This window comes from Temnothorax americanus, unplaced genomic scaffold, assembly GCF_048541705.1.
Source record: "Temnothorax americanus isolate GAGA-0224 unplaced genomic scaffold, ASM4854170v1 Scaffold1, whole genome shotgun sequence".
NCBI lineage: Eukaryota > Metazoa > Arthropoda > Insecta > Hymenoptera > Formicidae > Temnothorax > Temnothorax americanus.
The window spans coordinates 6,555,520-6,569,367 of record NW_027509230.1 but is presented as its reverse complement, the minus strand read 5'-3'; the positions used below and the strand labels follow the sequence as shown (position 1 = coordinate 6,569,367).

General features: G+C 35.4%; 1 protein-coding gene and 1 long non-coding RNA gene across 14 annotated transcripts in view; one reads left to right on the top strand and one right to left on the bottom strand.

Moving 5' to 3' along the window:
* Nucleotides 1–13,848, bottom strand: part of Rbp6 (RNA-binding protein 6) — a 634,317-nt gene that overhangs the window by 16,236 nt on the left and 604,233 nt on the right. For 6 of the 11 annotated variants that reach the window (XM_077406163.1, XM_077406176.1, XM_077406184.1 and 3 more), the window contains 2 exons: nt 4,867–4,971; nt 3,743–3,808 (listed from right to left, as the gene is read on the bottom strand). The exons of 1 other annotated variant lie outside the window; for it this stretch is intronic. In XM_077406163.1, coding sequence (XP_077262289.1) covers nt 3,743–3,808; nt 4,867–4,971 — 171 coding nt within the window. The remainder of the gene's footprint in view (nt 1–3,742; nt 3,809–4,866; nt 4,972–13,848) is intronic. 4 more of the 11 variants (XM_077406147.1, XM_077406172.1, XM_077406208.1 and 1 more) reach the window with 1 other exon arrangement.
* LOC143897511 (uncharacterized) overlaps nt 1–13,848 on the top strand; it is a 218,694-nt gene that overhangs the window by 16,988 nt on the left and 187,858 nt on the right. The window lies entirely within an intron of this gene.

Here is a 13,848-nt window from a genome sequence, read left to right as displayed (position 1 = left end):
TCAATGTTCACCCTCTTATCCCGATCGAACGAACGTCGTTAATAATAGGACGAAGCCTTTGCTGAGGCTTGTCCTTGCCTTTCACGGGACGCGCGAAACGCGAAAATACTCATAAGTTCTCTTCCGAATTTAGACTTTGTTGAGAAATGCCAAGAATGATTTTTAACATCCTCAATTACCGCGGCTCAGCTTGTGAATAATGTAACTGTTGTAATTTAATCAGACTGTAAATAATAGTGTCGTTAATATAGTGTAGTTTTACATTAATATTAGTTTTTCATTTATTTTCATTATAAAGAGAACAATTCTTTTTACAAAGTTAATTCATAAAGATTCAGCTTTGACCGTGCTAGAGTAGTTGAGGATCCAAAAATATGTCATCTCTCTTATCTAACCGTTAAATAACTATTAAGCTGCATTTAATTTTCAATCTTGTTATTGTAGCGTACGCTATTTTACAACAATTAAACGTCTGAGTGACAATTATGGGACGTGAATATTCTGATTGTTTCATTCTGCCCGCGATAGCGATACGAGCGTTGCATGCCTTATCCTTTTCAGGAATCTTCCATGCAAGTACCTTGAGGCACGTTGCTCCGTTGGCGTTTGCCCCTAGTTTTTAGCTTTTTCGCCTCTTTCCGCTTACTAATATCAAACTCATTTCAGTTGTGTAACGATACGCTCTAAACGGGTTAAATCTCATTAGAGATAAGGTTCTTTTTAACTCACATATATTATACAGTGTAATATTTGTTGTAACGAGCTCACACATATTCGTGCACAAATGAACGACGATGATCTCTGGTCTACATTTTACTTCAAGGACTGTGCATGTTAAATGACCACGCATTTAAATGATCGCGTAAATGCCATTATATCAAAGAGTATACACGTATCATGTTTACATAAATTGAATACAAGGGAAGGGATAGAGTCCATTTAACGAATACCTTCTCATAATTTCATTGGAATGGAAAAGAAAAAAGAAGGAATAAAAGAAGACACTCTCTCATGAAGCGCATTGCAAGGCCAGCCTTTACATACGATCATAGAGATAATGAAAAAAGCGCCTTGCGCACATATATATACATATGTACGACATTGTACAACACGTCACTGGGACAAGCAACGCAATCGCACGAAACAGTGATGGCGATCGACTTGAAAAGTTATGAGATACAATAGGCTTTCGACTACGATTACTGTTCTAACGTTTGGTTTGCACGAGGACTGATTTTCCTTCGTGCTCTTAAGAAATCAAACCGAGCAAAAATTGACAAGGTTGGTTAGATTAGAAAGGTCAAGCGACGAAAACTAAACTTACCCCATTTCGCGTTCAGCTCTCGAAGTAAAGAGCAAAGTAATTCAGCGAAGTAATTCAGCTCGCGTGAGAATACAAATGAGAAAAGAAATAAAATGTAAGGGGAAACTATGCATGATGATGCGGATAATTATAAAATTTGGTGCAATGGGAGATAAGTGAAAAATTAAAATGCTAATAAAAAGAGAGCGCGCGTTTTCTCTTATATTATTAATATCGAATAAGTTTATTAGAAATCTGAAGATTATAAATCTAAATAATAAATTATCTTATTCCTCTCGTGCCGACTATGGTGAAAGCAAGAAAATTCAAAAACAATATTCCATCTCTTCTGAAGAATTTAGTAAAATAACCTTGTCCTCCCTTTGCACCAAATCCAATTGTTGGCAAGGAAATAATACTATAATAATTATTGAATATAATATTAATCTCAAAAGCTAATTGTTTTCTTCAAATAATTGAATATCAAATGATGTTTTTTTTCTAGTTATGTAAATTTTTTTGGCATTTTTAATTTTTTACTATACTTTTCATCCCTATTTGCAAGTAAAATGTTTTCAGTAAAAGATGTCACGAGAAACATATATTACCCTTTCGAGCTTTTGCAGCACGCTAACGCATATTTACTGTATATGTATAATGCATAACAGCAGGGAGTACTAATACGATTACTATATTTATAAAATGTTTTAAACTCTTTCTAAACCTTGCCAACAACTGCTCTTCGTTCCCATACATACAACAAGGAGCGAAATCATAGCGAAACTCTACGCTACTTTCGAAGCTGTGTCACACACGGGAAAACAGTGTCTCGGCGTGTCGTCCGCATTCTGAAACTTTAGCACTCGTAAAAACTCTGACAGATAGCCAATAAGAAGCGGCGGAGATTAATGCATTTGACTCGAGCGATTTCGTATATCGCGCTCACGTTGTTCGCGCGCAAGAGCTCGCGTAAATGTCATACGGTACGTACTTTCGGATTAACGGCGGTCACGAAAGCGGAGGAGGAAAAAGACGATAGGAACAAGGAAGAAGAAGGGGAGAAAGAAAAGAAGGGCGGAGAAGAGCGGGTGTGCGGGGAAGGAGGAAAGAGATCGTAAGCGGGAGGTACGCGAAGAATTTGAAACTCTCTCGACGGGAGCGAGGAAAAGAGAGGCCGATGGTGACGGGGCCACGGGAAACCGAAAGCGCCCCGGCGTACAATCTAAAAACCCATTCAGCTTTTAAACTCTTGACAATGGCGGCCGGTTACAAAGTTTTGTGTCGGTACCACGGTGAGAGAGAGGCGCGTAGGGATCGGGGGGTTGGAGGAGGGACGAGCGCGATTCAAAAGTTTGATTTATTTGAGAGGAGATTGCGGACGGCACGACGGCGCGACGGGGCGGGCAGATCGGGGGCAGATTTTAGATGGGGAGTACGACGAAAAAAAAAAGAACAGAGGCGTATTTCGCTGCCGGCATCTCAGCGCTCCCGCATGTGTGGCACTTCTCCTCCCTTTCGTTCTTCCGCGTCTCTCGGCGATTCGGCAGGAAGTAATCGCGTAATAATAAAATAATAGAAAAAAGTAACGGGACGGTATCCGTTAGAATTGAATGACGTTTTTCTCGAGGAAAAGACATTACTTGGCGAGATAAAGAAAAGTGCCAAGAAATAGAATAAAATTTCCGCTAAACTGTGAAGTTATTCATCTCTGCGTTTATTATCTGACAGAATAAGCGATACGATCCAACTTACTTTATTAATATCTCGAGAATAACATCACGAATGACGTTATTGTCTTCCCACGACAGTTTCCGACAGTTTGTTTAGTCGAGATTTATGTATAATACAATATTTATTGATGAAGTATATCTACGTATATAATAGTCATGCACAGTAATCATGCTTATCAAAGTAGCCATGCTTTCCGTTGCTCACGTACACGAATTGTAATCGTCTTCTGAAATTACAGACCGATTAACCGATCGAAATCTTTCTCCAACTATTATTCTTTCACTAGATGGAGATTGATTTTGGAGAATTAATCGTTGAGGAACACATGAAATGGTAAAATTGGGAACTTTAAAGAATAATGTTTCGCACAATTATCCATGTCTATATTTGAAGGTAGAATTTAGTTTGAGAAAATATCGCTGCAAAATATTACGATATATAAAATGAGATGACAAAAGCAATGATTGATTCGAACGTAATATTGCGTTTTATTCTGCAATATTTTGTTGAAGCGATCGTGAGCGTACTCTTTCAAAGATATTGCGCACAATCTTTATTGCTTGCAATCTCGCGTGACTAGTTAACGAAAAAGCCATCATAGCCGAAATTGTTTGTATTTCCGGGCGAATCGATCCGCAGCGCGACGAAGCGAGTCGAGAAAGCGCATTACATTTGCAGCCGGGAAGAAGAAATACTTTTAAAACGTACCAGAAAGTGCTTGTGTAAGTAAGGGCGTGTTGTTGTTTGGGGTGAGTTGTCCATTGGTTAGATCCACTGAAACATAAAACTTCGGTCACAACTGCGCCATACTTGCAACACGCGTATGTGCGCTTTTGCTATATTCATTTTCGTCGACTATCACTCGGCAATAGTCTGAAAACCATATATATATATATATATATATATATATATATATATATGTAAAAGGAAAAAAAAGAAAAGAATATAGAACGAACAGAGAAATGATGACGCGCCAGATGGACGATTGAAAAGAGAACAGACGCAAAAAGGTGATTTTTTCGAATGTGTTGCTTTGTCAATCGTCTCTCTTGTTTTCGAGTTTCGTCCGAGGATGTCAACAATCCTCGAGTATGCGTGCCTTCTGCCTCTCGTCTTCGACACTCAAGTGCGAAAAATGGCTCTTAAACGTTCATATTGACGGGGATGGTTCTTGTATCGCGGAAAATTACATTCGACGGATGAGCTCGCGCGTGTAAGGAAACACGTTGGAAATAACGGAAGCGTCGTATATCGCCGAAAAGTGTGACAGGTGTTTTCTCGAGGCACTTAGAAAGCTTTCGCTCGTATCGTCGGTATCAGCTTTCTCCATCGGGCGAGGATGCTCGAAACCGCGTTGGCATTTATCGCCACGACTACGGTTTCGATTCGGATACATCGGCTGGCTGTGGCAATAATGGAACCTAGGGGTATCGATCGCCGTCGAAACTACAGTGCGAGAGATTCCCTGGAGTAGCACTCGATGCATCGAAATGCACTTCGGTATTAATATGCATTTTCCGTACGGAATAGACGAAGGCAGAAATGTACGAAACGCGATAAACGAGGTGGGACGATTCAGGAAGAATTCTCGAGAATTGGTTGTACTTTGAAAGATCGCGCATAGGGGATTTCTGTATCAGAGATAGATAGAAAGAGAGTGAAAAAGATATATAGAGAGAAAGAGAATGAGAGAAAGAGAGACCGATGATGACGAAAAGAAGTACGCGAGCATATGTGTGAGTGCGAATGTGATAGACAGACAGACGAAGAAAGAGAAGAAGATGTTTTGAGGTGTGTATTTCGAGAGAGCAAAGTGAATGTCGACTTCATACATTTCTTCCGGAGTGCATTGCGTTGGACGTGTTGCATCGGCGCCTCTGTATACGCGCGGCCTGCATTCTCACTTCCTGTTCCGTGGTAGTACACCGCCGGCACTCCTAACATTAATAAAGAACAAGAAGAAAGCTGAGAATGATGAGAAACAAAAACGGGAACGGGGAGTACGATCTGTAATGCGAATTGTTGACTAAGAAGAAACAAGGATTTATGTTAACGTACTGCGTGAATTAAATAACACATCGTGTTATTGTAGAAATATTTTTATATTACAGTTTAACTCTGACAACGCGTGTATAGTTGCGTAACTTTGTAGATACCGTAACATAATATATTGTAACATAAACTACATTTAATAATTTAAATTTAATTAATATCACGTTTAAATTGCATTTAAATTGTTGAAATAGAAAACATTCCTTTTCATATAAAATTATGAAAAATTTATATAAAATTTTTTTTGTTTCTTATACTTTCTATATTTTGTTTTCTCTAACATTACACTATTTTTATATTAATTAAATTTTTTGTCTTTATTTTTTTTTTGATTTTTTTATATACGTTTTAACTACTGTAAATTAAAAAAAAAAAAATTAAATTTTATCCGTTTTAATTCGATTAGTTGCATCTTATTGAGAACTGGTATTCCTAACGATGAATTATTACATATTACTATAGACTCCTTCATTCTGTTACATTGTTAGTAGCTTTTTAACTGAATTGCGAGCTGCAAAACAAATATAATTGTCACGCATTACATGAACATACTGAGAAAAATTAAAAAGAGAAATTAGACTAAAAAATTAAACAAAGCAATTTAAAATAAACGTATCAGCAAAAAATACTGTCTCAATTTGGTAGATATTACTTTGTAGTATGCCATACAGGAGAGGATCGTGAAAAAACTGGAATGCAAATAAGAGATGGAAATAGCCAGGAATAAAAGCGGGTTAAGCTTATACATTTTTTCTATTTCTTCTCATATCTGCGTGGGTGTTTATAACATAAAATGCTAAAAATCAAGTTTTTAGTAACGGCATTTTTTCCCGAACAATTAACACAAAAAATGTCACAGAGATCGCGAATTTTATCCGAACTACATATATTGAATCCCAAATTAAGAACAATTGTAGTTATATAATAATATTGGAATTTTATAAATGTTTTCAAATTGAAATAATTTTGATAAGCTAACTCTTAAAAATGTGTACAAGCAGATAACAAAATCTTACTTTTCAGTTCATTTTGAATAGATTTGATTTTGTGCAAGTAACTTAAATCGCAGAATTGCATTTAGAAACGCCAAATCTCAATAAAAAATGCCAGCAAATTTCTATTTCAAGAAAATTGTATACTTAATGAATATCGATATATAACTCATATAACGTTATATCAATCAATACATAATATTATAAAATAAAATAAAAAATTGTGAAAAAATACGTTTATTTCTTTTGATAATATATGATTTAGTCAATGAAACTTTGATGTTTCTAGGGTCAAATCATATTCAAAGCAAAACAAGGAACGGGAATTAACTCTTTAGGGTATAAATTATATTATGCATAAGCGATTGTGTGCGAGTTATATTTGCAATATATGTTTATAATCTATAGCAATGAATCGAGAATTGAAGATCGAAATCATATTTTTGATGCATTGTTAATATGAGGGGAGGGAATGGCCCTTCTATACCGTCGAAGGTTTTCATGGAGAAGCCTCGTTTTGGGCGTGCAACTATCGGCGCTGATAACGCGATTGCGAGAGAGGGTGAATGGACCATAAATCGTGGATCGACGTGATTTGTATGGGGTATCACGGCGCTTAATGGTGTGGCTTGTCTCTATCGACATGCTCTGACCGGAAGTTCCGAGCTGCCATAGTTAGAGGGAAACACTCTGTAGACCTGTCCACCGTAACCTGACGATTTACGTGCGTTCATATCTTTTCGATATTCGGCAACATAAATGAATCGCGTCTGACGAGAATGTGGAAATTGCGTACATAAAAAAGGAAGCATTAAATTCGGAATATAATTCGGGGTTATTATAAATTAGATAAGAATCTGAAACAGAAGTTATTTATTCTAGAAGTCAGATCCGTCGGAACCCAGCTTGAATTTTGAGTTGGAACGGCAAAAATTATTTATACACAATTTCAGCTTGTATTAATGATAATTTTTCTTTGATTCACTAAAATATTTTCTTCGATATTACATCATGATTCATATTTTGATTAGAAAAAAAGCGTAAATAACAAGTAATGTAACGAGTAGGAAAAAAATATAATAAAAAATATTCGAAATGTGAGAGAAAGAGAGACAAAGAGAGAGAAAGAGAGAGTGCGTATATGTATGTGTCGCGCGCGATCTCTGGTTAGACAGGTTGACGAATGAAACGGAAATCCTTGCCAGCGAGCGTTTATCGGAAGTTTCATAAAAAGAAAGGGGCCGCACGTCCACGTTCAGCCCTCGAAACGGGTGCGGCTTCCGGATTTCGCGACAACCGACGGCTGCACCGATAGCTTTTGGGGTCGTATCTCGATCCGGCCAAAAATAGCGATACACATAAGCACACATGTATATCTATATACACAGGTGGCTAGTATATATATACGGGATGCTTCGAAGGTTGTTCACTTTCTTTGAATCACAGATATTAAGTAAGCATAAAAGATGTTAGAAGAATCATATTCAGAGTCGTAAATATTAGAAAAATAATGATTTTAATGCCATGAGATGTACGCTTGACTTATGAGCAATTGAATATTAAACAGTTATAGCAAAATTTAAATCGCAAACAAAAATAAAATCTTATTTCGCAGATAGATTAAAAATGGAGCATTTTAACATGATTTGGTATTACCGAGAGACACAATATTGGAAAGAAACTCGTGAAAACAAGTGAATATAATCTTCCACGGGATATGGAATAAACATCTCTAAATTCTTAACAAATTCTCTAGCCGGATAAAAGTGTACGATCTCTGGGACACCTTATATAAATAGAAAGGGTGCGTTTATACGTATATACTAAGTATATACTAAGTCTTCCCGTGGAAATCCTTATTGCCTGGGTTTGGCCGTCCATCGAAACGACCGACGCGTAGGGATCTAGGGCAAGAGTTCATCTATTTCGAGTGTATCTCCAGCTGACGTAAACGCGATCGAGACTTTAGATAAGGACTTCGCGCCGCGAAATCTACCCAGAAGACTCCGAGTGGTGCGAAACCGGTGAGCTTTGAGTCCCAAATTCTAGCATAGAGTTGTTCGCTCAGAGTTCGTTGGATGGAGAACGAGGGATCATCTAGGGTGATTCGAAGGTTATCACCTAGCGAAGAACGTTCGACTTGTAAAGGACGCATCAATACGTCTGTCACGAGATAATTTCGTTCGGAAAATTGGTTCTGCACTGAAATCAAAGATTTCGAAGGTACGTTTATACGTACGTATCTTGAAACGAACTATAAAGTTGATCTATGGAGGGCTTTAGTCAAAAACTGCACGTGAAGTTACATAAAAATAGAAACAAGTTCTTTCTATTTTGAGGTATTATTAAGATATATTTTTCTGTAAAAATGATACCCGAATACTCTTTTCAAAGAAGCGAGATCGATAGCGATTTATAAGTAGCGCATATTCCCACAAAAGTTTAAAGATTTCTTTTCTTTTCTATTTTTTTCTAACACAGATTAAGGGCTAATAGGTGGTCAAACGATATAAAAAAAATCATTGCAAATGTAATAAAGGTTACCTATCTTATATTGCGTCGCCCCATTTTTAGAATATCTAAAGGACCTTTTAATGAAGAAGAGTAAGGGATCATAATTAATTAATTAAAGCAATACCGTTCAGCCCGGTTCCTTAATATTCTACTTTGTAATTTTATATTATAGATAGATAGAGTGTGCCTGTTTAAAGAGTATATATGTTGAATAGATGTTACTTCATAATGCAAATGTATTCATGATATGATGAATTGCATAAGCAAGACCCAAGAAGGTGGTTAGCGTTCTTCAATAAATTACGAAGGAAGATTTTAGAACGTCGAAACCCCTGAAAGCATCTTACTCGTTCAATGATTCATCATTGAACACGCAAATATGGAAGAGTTTCAAATGCTGAGGACAGTCTTGTACATGAGCACCATATAATGTTGGTTTGCATCATAACAGCCATATATCGAAGCGGGCAGATCATGATCAACGTCATAACGTGAAGCCATATTCTTCCATTGTTAAAGAGCGAAGTGCATGACATATTTGACGAAGCAACACATTGGTCGAATCATGTTGTTAATTAGCGTTATACAAAGACGATTGTCATAAGGAGCCGTTAATTCACGCATCCATGCTTGGTAATAACGGAATTGTTAGACAATACGTTAGATTAAGTAAATTAGTAGATATTTTCCGGGTGGTAGAATCGTTGGCACGTCCTAAAACTACATACACGTGTTAGTGGCTATATGCCGGCAATAATCGTAACTTGTACATATTATAGGCAAAATATATAAACATATGTGAATATCACCGTGACAGGTCGAAGTTTCTAAACTACGAACTTGTCAGTGTTTCACGCTGCTAACTCTAATTAGCGTTCTAATGCTAGCGGTCAAATAAACGGCAAGAAATAACGACGTTCGGGCGGTCTTACGATCGTTTCTAACTCACAAGATACTAGTCGCGAATATAGCAGGATATTATGCAATTGCATAGGGAAATACAAGGAGAGATGAACAATCAAATTTACAGATGGACACACGACACACAAAGAAGATAATCACTCTCATTCTATCTCTACGTGTCTATATATATATAATATATATATATATATATATATATATATATATATATATATAATCTACTGTTCTATAAATTCTACACAGAAGCGTAGGCGAAACGTCGCAGCGAATCGCCCTATCGCTTTGCAAACAATCTTTTCGAAAAAAAAAACTACTTTATCTATGTAGATGTAATTTATTATAAATTTAGAACAATACTCAAGAAACTTTTGTCATACACGAAGATACTCGTTACGATCGCTCGAAATAAACTATTAATTCGGATATCTAACTATGACCTAAACATTAATCGAGGTTGCCAACTACATTTTTGGATATTAAATATAGATTGATGTAATTTAATATAAAAAATATTTTTCTCGCGCATCTTGACAGCACCCTCGTGTTGAAGTATCTATTATATATTATTATATTATATATGTTGCTGTCATACATCGCAGAATTGCATTTTTTGCAAAGTCTGTGAAACTTTGCATTAAAAGTGTGAGTGTAGTACGTGGGCAATCTCAGAGTTAACTTTGTTATTTACTCTCAATATTAATTAGTCGACAACGATCTGTTTTATACTACAGACTGCTTCTAACCAGAAACTATATATAATCGTTTAACTCGATTTATCTAAATTGACTACACTTTTGCACCACCGCGGGAAGATCAGAATTTCTTTCAATAACGACATTGTCGTTTTTGTTTAACTATAACTTGTTATAGTCTTTATGTGTTTTTATAATCCATAAAATGGGCAATCGACCCGTTGTGGTTGAACTAGGCGTTTTTACTCTATAGACAATATATAATAATTAATATCACTTTATATATACGGCGATGTTTCTAAAAGATAGTTATAGGTGTAGCTAGATGGTAGATTACTCGCCCCTAGGTGACTGCATCTTCAACGAAGTCTTCGTCATCGATCTCGGCAATGGTTCCGCCCCGGTCGGCTTCTCTCCATTTTTTTGCGATATTCAACTCGAATTTGTTCGTCTCACAGAAAAACTGACCCATAGCCGTGCAACGTAATGAGCAAAATCGTGCGGCACGATATAACGAAAATAATAATGGACAGCGTATAAAAATAATAAAGATATTTCAAATCTTATAAGAAAAAAAAGATACACATCGCACATATATATATATATGGGTGCCCCACAATTGTTGGTACTTTTTTCATATTTAGATAGAGCGAGCCAAACTGAGTCGGAAAGTCATGTACCATTTTGCAATTTTCGCAATAGTTGACGAGTTATTAATGATTAAAAATCGACGTATTAGCCCGCCCTCCGCCAAATCCAAGCGCGCGGCGAGATGCGGCCGCCCCGCGGTCGGCGCGCGGGCAGTTGTTTACTACAAGCGGCGCGTAACGCCGGGCCCCTGTCCTATAAGCGATGATAGTTTCTCGCCTTTTTTAAATAGAAATAAAATTTTCTAACAACATAGAAAATTTTTTTGTGCGTACGTATGTACATATGTGTGCACATGCATACACCAGGAAAATATCAATTCTACTGCTTAAAAAAGCGATTACTCAATTTACCTTTTTTTTTAGTAAGTAACGGTTGTCTTTAAGCAAGAATATTTTCTTGATAATAGTCTTAAAATGTACAAATTTTAGAAAGAGTCTTTATTATGTACTCGAAAGAAGAATTTATACTCCTTCAAAGAACATAATAAAATTTTATCAAAGAAAAGTCAAAATAATAAATAAAATAATATGAGGACCCTCGAGATTAAAATAGGAGAAGGCTATGAGGGTCAGACGCAGATCACAATGCGTAATATCAGAAATAAGTGATTTATTCGTCGTTTTGATACATTACATCGATCCATACGTTTCGGCTCAGTTTTGAGCCATCTAGGCTTCAGCGGTATAATAGTTACAGAAATTAAGTTACACGTTCTCCGTACCGTATGGTGAGTTTACTGATTCAAAGTATTAGAAACATAGACCAATTGACCCATATCTGTAAATTTGTTCAATTAATGTTGAGATATTAAAAAGATCCCTTAGGAAACTCACCATTTGGTCTAAAAAACGTGGAATACAGAGCCATGTATACATAATGAATACTCTCTGGCTGAGAAGACTTGACGATCTTTATCGACACGACACATGCACAGCAATGATATGAAAGGTCTTGCAAGAAGAGGCATGTCGTAGGTCAACACACCGGCGAGGATTATAACAAAGCACGATTTGACACCGTCTCAAAATGACACGGTTTTCTTGCATCATGCATATGTCACGGTTTTGAGCAAATTGTAATCCATGCTCATGAACTTTGGTCGTTGGCAAATCGGCGTTTTACTATTGGTACATGCAATATTGTGACAGTGTCAAATCGTGCTTTGTTATAATCCTCGCCGGTGTGTTGACCTACGACATGCCTCTTCTTGCAAGACCTTCCATATTATTGTGTGTCGTGTCGACAAGATCGTCAAGTCTTCTCGCAGAGAGTAGATATTCATTATGTACGCATGGCTCTGTATTCCATGTTTTTCAGACCGAATGGTGAGTTTCCTAAAAGATCTTTTTAATATCTCAACATTAATTAAACAAATTTACAGATATGGATCAATTGGTCTATGTTTCTGATACTTTGAATCAGTAAACTCACCATACGGTACGGAGAACGTGTAACTTAACTTCTGTAACTACTGCTGAAGATGGCTCAAAGCTGAGCCGAAACGTACGGATCGATGTAATGTATCAAAACGACGAATAAATCAGTTATTTCTGATATTACGCACTGTGATCTGCGTCTGATCCTCATAGCCTTGACTTCTCCTATCAAAATAATTAGCAAATTGAATTTTTGTTTTAATTTTGTATTCTTAACTGAAGAACTGAATAATTAGAATGTAGAATATTATTTATTTTAAGTAATATTATCAAGAAAACATTTTTTGTAAAGATCATCGTTACTTAAAAGAAGAGAAAACTGAGTAATTGGTTTTCTTAGCACTAAAATGATATTTTTTTACGTGTGCGTATACGGCACGCCATTTTACTATTTAATATCATTATAAAAATTCTATCAAATTAAATCGATACTTAAAGAAAAGAAATTATTATTATGTCTAGACATACTTATAATTTATCGAATTATTATTAAGCTATAATTGAAAATGCAGAATTACAATTATGTCTAGACAAAATATTAATTCTGAATTTATTTTACGTTATGACATAAAAAATTTTTGGGAATTAAAATTATGTACATAATTGTAATTCCCGAATTTTACTTATGTACGCAATTTTAATACTTGAATTTCTATTATGTACAACACAATCGTAATTCTGGAATTACTTTTTTTCTTTTAGTAAGTAACGGGGTTCTTTAAGAAAGAATATTTTCTTGATAATAATCTTAAAATGTATTCATTACAAATTTTAGAAAAAGTCTTTATTATGTACTGGAAAAAAGAATTTATACTCCTTCAAAAAACATTATACCATTTTATCAAAGAAAAGTCAAAATAATAAGCAAATCAAATTTTTGTTTTAATTTTATATTTTTAATTGAATAGTTAAACAATTAGAATTTAGAATATTATTTGTTTTAAGTAAAGAGAGTGATGAGTGTATTTTAAGATTATTATAAAAATGAAATATTCTTTGCGAAGATGCGACCGTTAAAAGAAGGGAAATGGAGTAATTGGTTTTCTTAGCACTGGAATGATATTTTTTGAGCACTTTGAACAGTTCTTGCATTAAAATATTTTTTATAAAGTGGATTAAACCTACTGGGGACACTACTTAAAAAAAAATGCGCCATGCTATCTACCGCAAGGTGATGTGGAAATGATAGCGCTCTATCATTTTCTTGCCACAGAAAAAAAAATTATTTTTTGGCTCGCGATCTTATATCGCGATTGCTATTCATGCACAATTCACGCGCAAAAAATATCATTCCAGTACTAAGAAAACCAATTACTCCATTTCCCTTCTTTTAACGGTCATCTTCGCAAAGAATATTTTATTTTTATAATAATCTTAAAATACACTCATCACTCTCTTTACTTAAAACAAATAATATTCTAAATTCTAATTGTTTAACTATTCAATTAAAAATATAAAATTAAAACAAAAATTTGATTTGCTTATTATTTTGACTTTTCTTTGATAAAATGGTATAATGTTTTTTGAAGGAGTATAAATTCTTTTTTCCAGTACAT